General features: G+C 37.0%; 1 protein-coding gene across 1 annotated transcript in view; it reads right to left on the minus strand.

The window, feature by feature from the left end:
• Positions 1–17,842, minus strand: part of SEMA4D (semaphorin 4D) — a gene marked incomplete in the record, with an annotated part of 48,771 nt that overhangs the window by 7,334 nt on the left and 23,595 nt on the right. Inside the window, 12 exon segments of the mRNA XM_072415041.1 lie at positions 194–237; positions 942–1,114; positions 1,816–1,931; positions 2,655–2,877; positions 3,600–3,756; positions 5,047–5,222; positions 11,723–11,874; positions 12,563–12,676; positions 13,301–13,394; positions 13,604–13,702; positions 14,493–14,555; positions 15,109–15,254. Of these exon segments, the coding sequence (XP_072271142.1) occupies positions 194–237; positions 942–1,114; positions 1,816–1,931; positions 2,655–2,877; positions 3,600–3,756; positions 5,047–5,222; positions 11,723–11,874; positions 12,563–12,676; positions 13,301–13,394; positions 13,604–13,702; positions 14,493–14,555; positions 15,109–15,254 (1,557 nt within the window).

Here is a 17,842-nt window from a genome sequence, read left to right on the forward strand (position 1 = left end):
TGTAATATATAACGATTAACACCAAACTTTTGTTTGGGTTGAAAGTAAATCTATACCATGCTAAGGAATACCTTTTCTGTAAACAGCATACATTGCTAGGAGTAGGCCTTTTATTTATGGAAGAACCATTAAAAAACTCAAGAAACCATCAATAGATTCTCATTTAATTAAAGTAACAGATGACAAAGCTTACCTGGACATTGAGAAGAATCTCCATTTAATGACTGAATCAAGGACCTGGGTTAAAACAAGATAATTCATTCATCAGCTAAGATTCAAAGTCCTAAAATATAATCCAGCCATGAACTTTATTAGAGTTTTTACCTATTTAAATAAAAATAGAATTGTTTTTTTATTTATCTTTTTTTTGCAACCAAGGCCATTTTGCCCATTGCTTTTTTGGCCTTTTCAATGTAATACATTTTCAGAATCAGTCACAGACAATGCTAGCGGTTATGTATATGGATAAATAGATGCTTGGCTAAACTCTATAGTCTAATGTGCAAATACTGCATTTTAATTTTACTGTCCCTTAGGCTGAATGATAACCTAAACAAGCTGGCATTCTCAACCTTGGACTGATATTGGTGTCACAAAAAAAAGTAGGACTGATAAGGTTTTGTGTTGTAAAAGTGATGTCTCTGACGAGACCGTATACAAAAACGTTGGACAACTGTAATGACAGCTAGAGGCTGCAGCAGCCAGTGTCCCAGCCTTCAAAAAATCTACCTTTTGTGTTGGAGACACAAAGATTGTTGGCTGCTGTTTACTAAATCTTTAACACACCAACATCAATTTGGTTTAGATTTTAGAGGTTAGCATACTCAAACACATTTATTTACTCTGAATATACCACCATTCTATAGCAAGGCTTTCTCTGTTCTAACTGGTGCAATTTGATTGATTTACTAAGAAAGAAAAGAGAAGGATGAATTAGGTACCTGTCAGTGTCAGCTTTCAGAAGGATTTCAACACAAGAATTTTTGATTGGATGCCAAGCACAATAGGGATCCCTGGTCAGCACACACTCTGCACAGGAGGTGAACTTCTCACAGAAAGCAACTGGGGACTGAATCACTTCACCATTGGAGCCAGCATAGATGTATCTCTTGTTCTGCAACAAAACAGTTACAAAATGGGCCATGTAGATAAAGCAGAAAGGCACTAAATAGTCAGTGCAAGTATAATGAAATAGCTAGCAATACCTAGCCATGTACTCCCCTAGATACAACAATATATGGCAGTTAATGGCACCAAAAGCAGCATCTGTTGATAAAGTAACTGGAAAAATTGGATGGAAAATACAGTGTGAAGATAAGAATAGTAAGAATAGGTCTCAAGCATTTGAGATTAAACTGAAATACAGTCATAAATAATGGAAATAAACTGGTACAGGCACCTGTAACAAGCAGTATGATGCAAGGTTGTTTCTTAGACTGCACAACCCTGTATGACATTTTCCTTACTTCAGCCAGGTCACTACTGCTGCTGAGTTGAACTCACTCCAGAGTAAGCAAAGAGTTAAGTAGAATGTGCATGCCCAAGGACATTTTACCCAGTGGGAGTCCATTATAAAGAGGACAAGCTGCATTCATGGTCAGTCATCCATTCTGTAAAGTCTTTTCTGGGGACTGAAAGTCCATTAGCTCTCTGCTGACTGTACTGTGAATGTAGTTTAGCTTTGAGTTTTATTAAAAGTAAGATGTTAGTGTGTATATACTGTTTAAAAAAATGACTTAATTGTATGTTATAAATGACCACAATAATAATAATTTAAAAAAGCATTTACTTTTTATTTTTGCAACTCTTAATTACCTGCTTATTTGAAAGAATCAGTGTCTGGACGGCTTGGTGATCAGGAAACAATACTAACTCCTCGATAACACGCATTTCAGTGTCCCGACTTATTGCTTTATGCAGTATACCTTTATCTGAGCAGAAACAAATATATACATAAAGAGCTTGAACAAAATTCTGCTGTCCACAAACATCAAGCAGACCAATGAGAAAACCTGCTCCTATCATTATTATATGAGTGGCAGCAGCCTGCACCACTCATTCTTTATTAAAAACCGTATCTGAGACAGTCCACATGAACTGCCAAATAAAGGGGAATAAAAAGTAAAGTAAAACACAAATGTACAGACATAAATGTAAACATACTTTGGATCCGCAATAACCCCAATAATCAAATAGTAGGCAACCTTGAACCCCTATTATATGTATTAGAATAAACCTAAATGTATTCTTTTATTGTACTCAAAAACAGGTAAAAAAAAAAGATGTGCATTGAGTGTGTAAATACTTTAACCTGTAGGTGTTTAACAAGCACTTTGTGTGATAATGGTTGTGTGTAATTTCTTTAAAAATGAAATGTTTGACATACATTGATTTTGGCACAATATACGGTTCAGAGAATCTCTCCTTCCAAAAAATTATAGTTTAGAGTTACTTATTTAGGAATTTTAAACCATGTGTACATGGTATGTATGTAGGGCTCAGACACTGGGCAGTAATATGGCAAAGAATGGTTAAAACTGTTGCTAAATGAGACAACTTCTATACAACACAATTGTTCTATAAGACCCTGGTATAGTACTGACATGAAAGGTAGGCAATATGCACACATGCGATACCAAGCTTTTCTTGTTTACCTGTACTTAAAAACATGACATCATAGGTATTGCCATCCAGTACTTTGACCTGATCTACGACAATCTGAGTGTATGTCACATTCTGCAGCACCAGTCTGGGCTTTTTCCCTAGAGGTGTCACGGAGTCATCCATTAGAGGGTGATCCTTCACAAACTGTAATGTCTTTTCCGGTAGGTTCAAGGAGCTGGTGTAGTTCATGGCTTTAGCCTCATTATTGATGCACTAAATCACAAATTAAAAAAGGTTATTTACAAGGTGCACAATGTGCTGCAAATTGATAGAAGTGTACTAAACAAAAAAAAAAATGTTTCCATAATTTTATTAATTTTGGTGTAGAATGTCAGTTTAATTTGCTGCCTGGCTGATGATTTTATTGCTTCTAGTTATGATGTCCCTATCCCTAATTTAATTCTTCAGATTCCTCTGCAGATTCTCACAAGGGAGACTAGTGGAAGAATTATACAGAATCTGGTGACTGGTGGACGATTGTTGAAAGATATCACATGGTTAAGTGATGGAAAAATCCTGCAGAATTTCCACATCATCCTGGTGTATTTATTACCCTAACAAGAAAAATGTTCCAACAGTATAGGCAGGAACAAACCCATGGTGGAAACAAATGTTTATGAATGGCTCCTGGGAGGTGTAACCTTGCTAGCCGTTTACCCACCCGTACCAGAGCATTGGTTCTTAAAGAACCAGACCTTGCCGATATACTGATCTGTCACTGATAACCCCCTCATTTACTCTATATTGGACTGATGTGGGAGGACACTATTTGTAGATTGGCAACCAAGGCAGTGGGTTTAGTTGCCTGAGGAAGCAGTAACAGCTCTAAAACTCACCGTCACACTGAACATAAACTAAATCATTTTGAAACTAAAGAAGTCAAAAAAGTTAGGATTAAAAGTTGTAAAGGATTTATTTATATAAAAAAAGCTTACAGTTCCTGGGCGAGGTTTGGGCACCTCTCCATTAAACTGCACCCATTTAGTATGTGCCTGTTCCACAGTGGCACTCTGCATGTATTTGCCCTTTGAGAACACATCCTCCACAGCAGACACACTGTATACACACACTGCTGACATGCCAACATTGTTTCTGAAACAGAAAAAAAAACAATACATTAGTCGTATGTTCAGTCATTTAAATTCAGCTCTTCATATGGTTTTTCTGACTACAATCCTAGGGTACAATAATTAAATTGTAATACTAAACACATCTTCTACCTAGCGTTAAATGAAAACTCCATATTACAAATTTTCCATTAGACAAGTACTTATTGCAGAAAGGTGATGTCCCTTCTGAATGAGGTATTCTTCCTGCCTGACCAATACCCTGCACATCCTGGCTTCCCCCTACGCAGTAGTTATGTCATCCTGACCAATCAACATGGCCCCTAATAATACTTATTTAAAAAATCTAAAGGTTCACACTAAAATGTGTATGGTCAGCTTAACAGATAGAACACAAAGTGCCTTCATACATATACCTTTTTTTATTTATATATTAATCTCAACTTTTTTACTTTACTAAATTATACACCACTAACTTAAGGTAATAGTGATGTGCTTTTTTTTTTGTTTTGTTTTTTTATTAAAACATTTATAATGCACTTGCTATAACTGCCTGTCTACTTCAACTTAACTTCTCTAAAATGAAGGTGATATAGTGTAAACTATTCCACAGCCTATAGGGTTGGTGTTTGGGTGTGCTTTATCAAAATATACTGGACAACACAGGATGTCATGAGAGAAAATAGTATGTTGGAAGCATGGTGGTATGTGTCATTTTATTTACATGTTGTTTTAAAATTGTTTAAACATGCAGGAAATATCAGGAGATACAGAAAATGACGCATTAAATATTTCAATTTTCATAACAAAGTGGGGGAAATGTACATAGATGTTCTAATTTCAGAAAGGGAAGGCCTTGTTTTTACTATAACCACCTGAGCAAATTCAATTTTGCATTAAGAACAGATGAAATTTCTGCATCTCTTTATAGGAGTATTCCACCAATAATGAACCTGTCCTTTAAGGAAAGGTGTTTGAGAAAAGTAGTAAGCAAAGCAGAGATGCAGAAACTCAGATTACTGGGTAATGTGTGCAAAGTTGTAAAGAACTCCTCCAGAAAGATACATCTGAAGTTTTTGGATCGTTTAGAAATGAGCTTAGAAAGCAATACATAACATTAAATATTTAAACAAAATTACTAAAAGGGGGGGGGGTCTTGGAGACGGAAACATGGTAAACGTTTTTATCGACAGTGCTTTAGATATACCAAAATTATAAAATGGTCTGTGTAGCAATTATATATGTCATTTTAATTTTCACCAGAAGAAGATGTTTTGTATGCATATAGCACATATGGATAATAAACCCTACTTACAAATGGGATGTAAATACTCCATAGATGACTGGTTCTTGCAAGTCTGGTGATTTCAGGATGAAAACATCATTGATGACATTGAAAATCATATTATTCTCTGATGAGTGACATATCAGCCTGGCTTTAAGAAAGGTTGTCCATTTTTTCTGCAATGTTCTGAGACCACCTTGGTCACCCTGAAAATAGAAAATAAATTTACATGACATACTATGATAAAATATGACATCAAAAGAGAAATTATCAGCATGCTAAATACAATTCTTAAAAATAAAAACTATTGCCTATTTTACAGCTACATTGAACATCATGACCGTAGTAAGTGGATTCTAATTTTTAACATGGCATGCTGGTACTCTCATGTTCTGTATAAACAAAAATTTAAACTTGCAGAATTGCAAGCTAGTGGGTTTTATAGATAAGGTATCACCCACAGCACCATCTACAGGCAGAAGAGAGGTGCAAATAAAACCCTAAGACAGGCACGTGTTCAGATTTCCACCAGCCCCGCAGCCTCTGTCATAAAATCAATAATATGCAGCCCGCCAACACTGTTGACCACAGTATAAAATACACGCGTACAAAAAAACTCTTTTATATTTCATTAGAGTTGATAAACTGCCTTGCAATTATCGGCCTGCTACTCGGCGGGCATAATCGGCAGGAAGGGAGTCCCTATGTGTGCACAGGGAATCCCCTACATCAGTATAGTGGGCGTGTGTCCTGCGGGACCGGCATGGACCACACCCACTCTGATTCCAAGAACGTGCTCTGCACAGAACCCGCACTTACACCAGACTTCGTGCATAGGGAATCCCTCACGTCACCCTAGTGGGCGTGTGCTGTGTGGGACCCGCGCAGACCAAGCCCACATTAACCCCGAGTACATGCTGACTAGTCGGCCCAAAAACACTTTTTCCCCTTTACCAAATGTGTCCCTCTTTGAAAAAGTTTGGAAACCCCTGCCCTAAGAGAAAATGTATTTTTTGTATAGAAAACTTTTGCATTAAAACTTGTTCATACACTTATAGTATCTTTATACATTCACCTATTCATCTGTATAAACTACACTTTCAATGGTTCACGGACAGCTAATATAATCAGCACTCATTCAAAAGATTATTCATCCAGTCAGCTTTGTCTGTGAACAAACCCAGTGACAGACCTCATGAGAGGCTCCAACAATACAGGCTGGAATGTACAAGCAGACCTCTGCTAAACAGATGATGGGTTCTGTCATTAGGCTGCCTGGACTGTGCCCAGGTCAAACTGAAAGTGGGAGTGATGTATGCAAGACCTTATACCAGGGCTCAGTATTTGTTATGCATGTCTAAAGGTAAACCCTACACACATATAAATAAAATATTAGTATTTAAACAGGCCAGTCTGCACTTTTCTTCTAAACTCAAAAGGCTGTCAGGAGATAATTAAAATCTGTAGTTGTTGGCTCAGCTCAGTTGATGTCTCTAAGGGTCCCAGGTTGCCTTGGAAACCCCCAAGATTAGGTTCACATTTTTGTATGCAGAGCACCAGCATTTCATATGGATGAATTGAACCAAGGAGCAACATACTTAAATGGTTTGCTACTTTGTGCTTCTATAGCATGCAAAAAAACTAATTTTCATGCATGTTTAACCCCCATAGAAATAATAGGCCTGTGGAGTTGCTTTTGATGGGAAGCTACCTAAACTTGTGTATTGGGATGATGGATCGGGACTTTGTATACTTTCTAAACACTATCATGTATATGGCTTTTCCATCTCCTCCAGTCTCGGTCAGTGGATCACAATGGTTCCAACATTAAATGAGAGCTGACATGTGCCAGGCAAAGCAGGAAATGCTGCAAAATAAATCATCTGCTAGAGCAGGAGTGCCCAAAACGCTGATCACAAAGGCAACCTAAGTCCATCGAAGAGCCCTGCCTCACCCCTCCCTGCTGCTAACCAGCAGCCGGCTGCTACATTTATAGGGATGCTGGGGATGTCTTTCTGTGTGAGAAGGCTCCATTTAACAGTGGGGAGGGAGGCAGAGAGGGCAGTCTGAGGTGAGCAGTGCTGATTAGCAGTTCTTTTTCTTGGGCAGCACGTCATTCTCCTATGGCAGGTGAACTGTAGCTCTCTGTATGTCTCATTAGCTCCGGTCATTTCTGTGTCATACTCGGTACATATATAAATAAATATGTGTTTAGCATTTTTATTGTTGGTAGATCATTTCGACTTCATTTAAAATTTAAAAAGTAGTTCGCGAGCCAAAAAAGTGTGGGCACCTCTGTGCTAGAGAAAAGTCAGTGAAACTGGTTTCCTAATTGCCTTCCACCAAAAAAAAAAAAAAAAAACTGTTGGAACTGTGCAGTGCTCCTATAATAGAGAAGGTAATATCACCAGATAAAAGGTATCCTGCAAAAGGCGACAATAAACATTTTCCATGGCAGTGATTTCAACCTTCACTGTCTTGGATAGCTATGGCAGCCAAAATATTATAAATATACAGGATTTATTTAGTGCCAACATATTACGCAGCGCTGTAAATTAAATAGGGGTTGCAAATTACAGGCGAATACAGACATGAAACAGGAGGGGAGGACCCTGCCCCAAAGAGCTTTTCCTCAGCAAATATGTTTCTGGGTGTGTCAGATGCCGATTCCCCAATCTGACAGATACTAAGTCACTACTGTGCCAGGTCTTTTACCAGCATTGTGATGAACTAGCACCCTGATGAACTCTTATTACAGGACCACAGAAAGAGGTCCTTGTGGTCACAGATGTGTTCAGTGTAGGAGAAATATCGGTTATGGAGGCACACATAGCAATCAAAACATTAAAATAAATTTGTACTGACAGAAATTGGCCACTACTGGCCACCTTCCGAACATTCTATTTTCTTAGATGTTTTGGTTTCAGCCCATTAAAGACACAGATTTTAAATTTGCATGTTCAATCAGGAAAGTCACAGTGACGTTAAAACTCTTAAATTGTATACCAACTTAGTGATGAAATATCATGAAGCCGCCGACTCAATGAGACAACCAAAGAAATAATACTGTCAGAAGCAGAGGTCAGCAATGGCAACCTATGAACTTTCTCACTACAGCTTTATTTTATGAGATCGATCTTCCCTTCATCTAAATGATAACCAGGGGAGTAGGAAAAAAAGTCAAACTGTATTAAATTTGGCTAAATTCACTTTTCTACTGTCAACAGGACAACGACCCTTATATTTACCTGCAGCTATCACTGTGTCAAATTTGTAAAGGAGCTTTGTATTGTCAGATTGTGATATATATTATACAATACATTTCTACAGTTTTCTGAGCATAAAAAATGGCTAGGTTGGTTTATAATGAAGCAATCTCCTAATCTACAACATGCTAACATTAAAATAATTACGTATGCAAAAGGAGACACAAAGTAAATATATTTCCCCACTTTGATTGTGCCTGCATCCTGTTAATAACAACCATTAACATTTCTCAGAATATCGCCACGGGTGGAGTGATGCAATGTGCATTTAATCACTGTAATTAAGCTGAGATCTCGAAGAACTGTTGAAGATGCACTGAAAGGCCAATAAAATATATCGCTATGCACAATGGATGCTGTCAGTGACAAAGAACTGCAGCCCTTCTAGCAGCGAGTGATACAAGTCAGCAGCTGGGCTCATTTTTTGATGTGAGTGATGACAGCTTAGTATGAATTTCCACCTGTCATCACCAGTTAAGACAAAACATTGCCTGTCAGAGGCATCTTATAACACTTACAGAAAATATGCCAAGGGGCGCTCAAATACATTTTCAGCATAGCCCGATTTCCAAATTGCAAATTAATGTTTATGGGGTGTTGGAGACATCTGTACCAGTATAATCGTTATTTTTGGTATGCTGATAACTCTCAACTTGATGAAGTGTAGTAGATAGGCACCCAACCTGATTATTCCTGGTATATTAGGGATATGGAATGTGAATATCTATTCCTTTATACTATTAGATATGATACAGACCTCTACAACTAATAATAATTGTGGGTTTTCCAGTATTTCAATAATAGTATTTTAATTAATTTCAGGAAGTGGGTAAGTACAGTGTGCAATGTGCACTACATGGGTGCCACTTTTGTCAACAATTGTCTGTAATGTCATGGCTTGCTGTATAATCATTCATAAACCTTGAAGACAAACAGTTTCTTAAGCGTAATGCCTGGTCATTAACATGCAAAAAAAATGTGAACATATTAAAAAAAAAGCTATAAGTTAACAATAAGAGTTGTTTTTTTTAAAGAGTATGTTAGCACATATCTTTCCATGTTACTACATAAAGGATAAGAAAAAAAATGTAATTATCCAGAGAAACACTAATATAGAATGTAATGCAATGAAGATCAACAATCACATTCTGCATTTAGAAAAGCTTTACTCAAACTTAAATAAAGCATTTTCTTCCCAAACTAAGGATGTGAACACACAGTTTCCCCAGGCAAATGGTTGTGCTCATTGAGGGCGAAAATATGACATGTGTACAGCAGCTTCGTAACATCTTTCATCAATTCACCATAGTGGATCAATGAGGGACTGATCAGGAACAACTACTGTGCATATCAACGAAAGAGACCACAGCGGGTGCGACTCACTCATCCTTTCCCCTCCCCATTGGCCATTGAACAGAATAAATCTGTGTATATAGATCTCATTCAACCTTCAATAACTGGAAAATATTATAAAAGATCATTTCCAAAAACAAAAATCCTGTGTGTTTACATAGCCTTAAAGAACATTCTAGGGGGTCAATAAAAAACCCGAACCAGGTATTTTTTTCTAATTTGACAGGGATTCCAAAAACACATGCTATAAACAGAACAGTAAATTCACAGAAAAATTTGGTTGTGTGTCAAATTAATCATCTGTGCGTGTGGAGGAAAACATTCTAGGAACTAGAAAAATGTATGTGTAACTGGTTATCAGTGCTGAAAACCTGAAAGATGGACAGGGAAAGTTAAAAATAAGACATGTGGGTTTATGAAATTAAATTTCATTATGTTTAATTATAAAACATTCATGAAATGGGTTTTAGTGTGGATCTCTTCCTTTATCTCTCTTAAACACTTAGCTTTGGCCTTGCCAGGGGCGTATAAATAACTCTGACACAAATAGCTCTGTTATTACAAGTACAGTAGCTGAGCTGCTAAGGCTTGTACATGGTATCATTAAAGAGATCAATTATAGGCAAACACACATAAAATATCAGGAGAAGAAAAGCCTTATGATTGATATTGAGGAAACAGAAAAGTACAATGCCCTTTAAGATGTTGTTCGGAATATATAATCTATTTTATTTTTCAAGTCAGCTTGAAGCAAATAAGCTTCTCAGCATGTGTTTAATAAACTGAGTTCCTATTTATAATGTGAAGATGGATGCCCCTATAGCCATACACAATTACAGTTATTACATATGCAAGCTCCGATTCCTGCTTTGCAGCATTACTCAATTGTTGTGTCTTACTGCTACATTCCATATGTAAGTTAGTGGTGACAGCGAACAATGATTATTTCCAGAGAAACAAGATAACGGATTTAAATAATGAAAGACAACTGCAGCTTCATCACTACAGTCTACCAAACATTAAGCTTTCCGTACTGCGTGATTGAAACTACCAACTATAAACACAAGACAGGAACATAGAAAGAAAATACAAATGCGTACAAGCAAGAAAATCCATTTCTAATCATTGCTCTATCCAATGTATACCTCCGCATTATGGAATGAATGAATGGAAAGTAGTGGAAAATAATACAAACAAAAAAAAAGGAAATATGCAAGATGGACTGGTATAAGTCACAATGATTTATGCAGCTCAATGTTCTTGATCTTTTACAAAGAGCAGAGGAGCTAGAAAGATAGAGCAGATAAAGACAAGATGTCATAAACCTACATATTGATACAATTCACTAACACATATAGATACAGTCAATGGAACAGCCTCAAAGGGCACCAAGTACAGCCAATATTTAGATGTGCCATCAGCTTGCAACCGAATCACATTTCACATTTTATATGTACAGCCTAAGTAATAATCTTTAGCCACCTTGGTTGTTTGGTTATAATCCTTAGGGTGGAAGGGCACAAGGCTTTGGTTTCCTTAACTTGACTCACCCAGACAGATCCTGACAACGGTCAGCTACCACTAGGAAAGTTCCTGGCTATTTCTTTACTTCTTTACGGTCAAAGAAATACAGGCTGGTCAAAACTGCAGATAGGGAAAGATCAGCAGTTCACCAAGGAGGTCATTTCTTTGCCTAATCCTCCCAACAATAAACTCGTTTTGTTAAATTCACCCTTGTCATACAATATAATAGTGCTTGATAGGTACACAGTGCTGTTCCAATTGTTAATTTTAATATTAGGTAATATATGATATACATAATTGTTTTACACAGTGGCATTTTATACTAAACACCTGAAATCTTTTGTTAACGTTCTTAAAAGATCCCTAAAGGGGTGGATGCACAGTATTGATACTTATGTACTACCCTGGGCACATTTAGAAAAATATTTTTGTATAGGAGATCCAGCAAAATACTAATTCGTCAAGAATTAAGCAAATATGCAAACACGAACAGGAGAATTAAACAGATGAGCAAGCTAAATTGCTGAAGCTGGTTTATAAAGCAGAATAAACCGTTAACCCACCTTACACACTCTGGCTATTCTGGGGATTAGAAGCTTGTTAAAAAATTCATATTCCACAGACACTTCAGTGAAGAAGAAATACACTTTGTCATCATCTCCATCTGGGTTATTCACAGGTGCCCTTATCACATCTGAATGCACAAACCTGGGTTCTTAAAACAAGGAAGAAAATATATATTACTTCATTACTTTAGAATATACCTTCTTCTGTTCATTGAAAAAAAAAAACAGTTCTATCAAAGACAAGAATTAGCAAATTATAAATAAAAATTACATTAGGAATCACAGTACACAGCACAAAGAAGAAAATAAGTTATAAAATACTACATAGCTGACTTGAAATTTAACTCGCATAAATTTTCCCACAGTTTTAACTGTTTTTTGTTGTGGGATTTAATCAGTTAAACTTGCGACAAAAAAGTTTGTATTTCAGTAGCTGGAATCCAGCACACAGATGGTATAGCAGAAACCTTTGGTTTCCTTTAAAGTTGTTCCCATTTACCCCACAGCCCAGCAACCCAGATGTCCCCAACATCTGGTCTAGTCAGATCAGTTGTCAGCCGCTTTATGAATATGTTACATAAATTTTTTAGGAGGTTCCTCCAGCAGACCATTCAGGATACAGCAGCAATGTTGAGGTCAGCAGACGGGACTGCTTAATGTACTGGAAGAATTGTTCTTTAAAGAAACCATAGCATTGAAGCAGAATTCAGCAGTCTGACATCAGAAAAAAACAAGTATACTATTATGAAAAATGTACTTCAAGTAAGTGACTGAGGGACATAAAACTAGCAAACTGGGTCAGACAATAACAACAATACAGCATTCTCTGTAACTTACCATTAAGCCAAGGTACAGCATATTCTGTTCTAAGTAGACCATGTTGGGAGTGTCTGCATATGATTGGCTCGCTGCCCAGAAATGTAAAAGAGGTGCCAGAATAGAGTTCCCCATCTTTGGTGAGAGAAAACAAAAACATATATGTTACTAAAATTTGATAACATATGAGCACTACAGGTGAAATCAGGATTTAACCAAACAAAAACATTAACACAGGGGTGTCAATGTGGCCCAAGCTTTTTAGACAAAAGAAGGCTTAATAACGACTAATAAAAGAATTGCTAACATAAATATATGTATATACTTTTTTCATATGAAGTATTTTTAAGATGCTGTTACAATATCATACATGGATCAGGCCTGTGTAAAATACATTTTGCACTATTGTATACTCTAAATCTTAGCCCTTCTCAACACACTGAAAAAATGTACCTTTGACTCACAGAGATGTACAGCCTAAGGATCTGAATTATTAACACATTTACATTTTATTACATGGAGTATATATATATATATATACTCCATCATATTCTTCCTACATTGATATGGAAGCTGTGGCCCCAAGATTCATGAAGGGTGGCCCAGTAAATATGACCTATTGGCTATGGCTATGATTTACATACTAATGTCAAAGTATGACAACTGATCACTCATCCTATAGAATTTGATTTAAAAAATTCTGGCACATATTACCTTACTTTTTAAGGGACAAAGAGCATCACGCAATCATTGACTTACCAACCATCACTGAAGTGTAACTCTGTGCAGGATCAAAAGGACATCTTCCTTTACCATCTTCATTTTTGCCCATGAGCTGGAAACTACCAAGTTCCTGCAATAACAATGTTAAGGAAAGATACACCCTTTTAAATATCTGCAACTTCAAAATCAGAGATCTAAATCCATTGCTAATTGCTATACTGGGGTATGATAAATACAAAAATACATTATTAAATTAAAAAAATCCTGCAGCATTCTTTCTCTTTAGCAGCCCATTCCAAGTTTACACATTATACCCAAGAATATCATAGCTGAACTAACCAGATAATCACAGTAGGGGTTGAATGCATTGGTTCCACACACATACAGAGTGTTTTCATTGAGTGGCTGCAGCACTCTGATATAGTTCAGGCATTCTGTCTGTAATACAAGAAAAGAACATACAATATACCATTAATAAAATAAGCCCTATATACAGAAAGTGCCAATAAAACAAAGTGCCAAAATAAACAAATAAAACACTACTATAAAGAAATTTGAATAATTTGTTGTTAATTAAACGTACAATTTCAAACAAAGTGCACATGAAACATAATAAAGTGTTAATACAGTACATACCAAATGGAAAGTAAAACATTCCAGAGAGAAACGTCACATTCAGGAAATGCTAGATTTGTTTTATAATAACTTGCTTGTAGGAGTAATTTGATAAAGACTTCTGACTTTGCGTCAACATTTTCTGATTTGCATGCTTGTTTTTGGTCAATAACTCAAAAAATAATGGCCACATGTTCAATATAACAGTCATCATTCCAAAAGATTTATTTTCTGCAGGTTATTTATCAAATTATCTAAATCCAATCCTTACCTGGAGTTTGAAAATTTGAATCTAATGACTTGCTATGGGACAAAAACAACTTTTATGTGTTCCAAAGTGGTAATAAATAAGGCAAATATCCCGGTAATCTCCAAATTAAACGCTACATTTCATACCCACAATGTCCTTTTAACAGTACAATGCCACTATCATGGTTAATATATACTCGTTATGGTCACTATATAGACAAAACCTAAAACTGAAAGTCTCTACACATGTTCAGTCTAGCAACACCAGAAAATCAAACCATAGGAAAGTCACAGAACTCAGAAATACTACAAACACTTCTAACTAATTAAAAATAATGATTCTCAAATTCTAATACTTGTGTACCTGTCTGGATTTGCCTTTTCGTGCACACTCTTTGCTTTTTTCTTCTGTGGCTTTCCAGTATGCCTAAAATCAAAAAGGTCATATTATTAAATCAGCTTTTGCAAACTACTGAAATGGGAATAGACAAGTCAAATATATGTATATACATATATAAACCTAAATTTATTTTGCAGACATAGACTAGGTGTTAAGTGTCTGGTGACTGGGAATACAGTCCATAGGTAGTACCCAAAGGATATGGGCTACAGCTATACCCAAAGTGAGAGAAGTAGTGGTAAAGTCATCTGTACCGAAAATCCTGCAAATTAAAGTTGAACTGATGACCTATAATGTTACCATTTAATCCAGCTGTGCTAGTAAAAAAATATAATTACATGTAATTTTAAATGAAGTCATGGCATGGCAGGACTTATTCAAGCTTTAGCGCACTGCAAGATGCAGGTACCTTTTGACAAGATAATTCACATGCATTAATGCCAAGTGTATTCAACCGTATCATACAGGGATACATGGATTAGTATAAAGAAGAATACATTGCGTATTACATATGTCATCACTACTTTATAATACACACAAACTAAACCCACCAAAAATGTGCTGCAGAACAACTACCCACCTCATGAATCTTCTCTGAAATATTCAGCGAATTTACAGCAAAAATTACTTCCCGTGCTCCAATATACAAAACATCCTTGTCTTCACTTAGTAACAGTGTAGAGTAATTATAAACTCCTTGCTCTTGGAAATGAGTTAAACGTATTTCTACAAAAAGAAAAAACAAAGTATTTTTTTAAACTGGTAATTCACATTGCTTATGCAACCCAACCATGGATATATCCCTAGTGCTCATAACAAGGGTCACAATTACATGCCCAGTACCAGTAAGTTTCTATGAAAAATGACTATCTACATTTTTACGTACATTTCTATACAACATTCACAAATTTAATTTTGCAAAATCTGGCTGTTTTCAACTAATGTGACAATAGTCAGGGAGTCAACATTTTGACTTGATTATTAGGATACTCTTTCTTCTAAAGCAGCAGGAAGCTACAAAACGGAGTCTTTAATATTTGATAAAAATGCAAAAAAAAAAAAAAATAAGACCTATGGATCTTAGCAGAAATTGTTTGAACTATCTGTGCTTTTTTGTCTTTGCATTTTTACCAAATAGCATCAGTCTCTGTAGAATACAGAACCCATCTTTAATATAAAATACAAATACTACATTGAAAGACTGCATTTGATTTCTGTTCCCAAGATTAAATATGCTTTAAAATGTAAAAACAAGCATGACCGATTTTCAAGAGTGTAAACAATACATAAAGACTGTATGGCAAACTTTACAGGGGGAAGTTTTTGACTTCTGCTTTCAGTAATTGACATGCCACAAAAATGTTAGTAAGTAATGTCTATTCATTCATGTAGATCAGGGGTCAGCAAACTCAGGCCTTTAGGCCAGATAAGGCCTAGCCGGTAGTTCTGAAGCCGTATGCGGCTCCTGAGTCTCTGTGTGGTGGGCTCCCTTCCCTATTTACCCCGGCCGGCGTTACCACTTCCGTTGCCAGGGTAAATAGGGAACATTCCCTCTCCTCCGTATGCATTGCAGAGGAAAGGGGTTTCCCTTTCAGGGGGGGTTCCTGGTGGGGGCAGAGCCATTAGGGTGGGGCTCGAGAGAGAGTCAGGCCTAGTGTGCTCCTGCCCACCCCTAAAATGGCCTAGTGGACAAATAAGATTGCTGACCTCTGATGTAGATGAAAATATGCTGGCAACAAGCACAAGTTTGACAGAAAAGGAAGAAAGAAAGGCCCACCACTGAAAGACGTCCTAAAGCTGCATACACAGGTGCCATTATTGTCGTTGGAAAGGATCTTTCACTATCCTTTCCAATGACCAAGGACTGCACGATGCATGAACTAGTGCTGTACTTACAGCAGCATTCTGCTTCGTGGAGAGGGGTTAACGACAGAGCGGCACCCTGCTGCGTGCTCTCCCCCTTCCCTTGCATTAGGATCATTTGTCGTTCATCGTCCATGGATCCGCCAGGACAGTCGTTGGGATGATGGGTGATGCACACAAGCCAGATTCTCGTCCGATATGGGGCGAGAACCATTGGACGTGTGTACATTTTAGTCTTATTACAGTCTTAGTCTTAGTCTTATTACAGAACTGCACATACCCACACAGGAACTATCAGTAAGTAAACAGTAAAACAATGCTCACATTAAACAAATTAGAAAGTTATCTACAGCCAAGGTTGTGACACCCACACATAACCACTTACAAGATATACAGTTTGTGAGGTGCATCTTGGGTCATTGCTGCTGCATCAGAGAATTTCTCAGAAGCACTGTAAGCTTAGATTGCCAGTGTACTAGCAACACTCTCATATCATTCACTCAAATGTTTACATACTACCCCTCCACTGATTGCAAAAAGGAAAGAATACAATAAAACAGTATTACAATGCAATATACCCTCTACATGAAAGCAAGGGCTTGGTATGGTGTAAGAACAGCGGTAACTGTGCATTCCACATAGCACCATTCCAGCTCTCATCTGAAATACAAAGCTCAATGGGTTAGAATTTCTGTCATCTACCTAAGCCTCCCAGATCAACAAGCTGCTTCTAGCCACAAGACATTCACTGGCTGAAATATTGAACCGTTCTCCAAATATCTTCAACAGAGTTGTGAATGACAAGATAAGTAGTGCTGCAGTGTGTAAGACCATTCCACCAAACTCCAAAGATTGTCCAATACCCTATGCTCAGATTCACTAAGGTCACCTATGGTCTGCGATGTCCATTAATAGACATTGCACGGCTGCTAGGCAATGGTAACACAGTATGGTATTGAAAACAAATGCAGTCATATGTCGACCTCTGACATGAAAATGAAGGGTGAAACCTGTATACTGGACATTCAGCAGATTTTTCAACATGGCAAGGAAGATTCTTTGCATATTTTTTAGCTAGCCGAGAGTGTGTCCATGTCATTTTAAACTACTTGGCAGATTTTCGATTTTATTAGCTTGCAGCAAACTATGCCAATAAAAATGTAAGTAAAGGTCAAGTAGATGGGTAGAGCTTAAACTGGCAAGAACAATTACCTCTAACCATTCTATCTGTTAAATAGCAATACCAATAAAAAAACAGCAGTTTACAAACCAGCCCCCTGTCCCGTTCATGCTCTTCATATTAAATAGTCAATCCAAGGATGCAATCATTTCTCCAGCTAGTCAAAACCCATAGCTAGGTATCCTGATAGACACCAGCAGTCAGCTCACAACATGTTGTATAAGTATATATCCCAAACACCAATTTGGTGCATTAAACACCTCAGTTACTT

This window comes from Pyxicephalus adspersus, chromosome 6 (genome assembly GCF_032062135.1).
Source record: "Pyxicephalus adspersus chromosome 6, UCB_Pads_2.0, whole genome shotgun sequence".
Taxonomy (NCBI): Eukaryota; Metazoa; Chordata; class Amphibia; order Anura; family Pyxicephalidae; genus Pyxicephalus; species Pyxicephalus adspersus.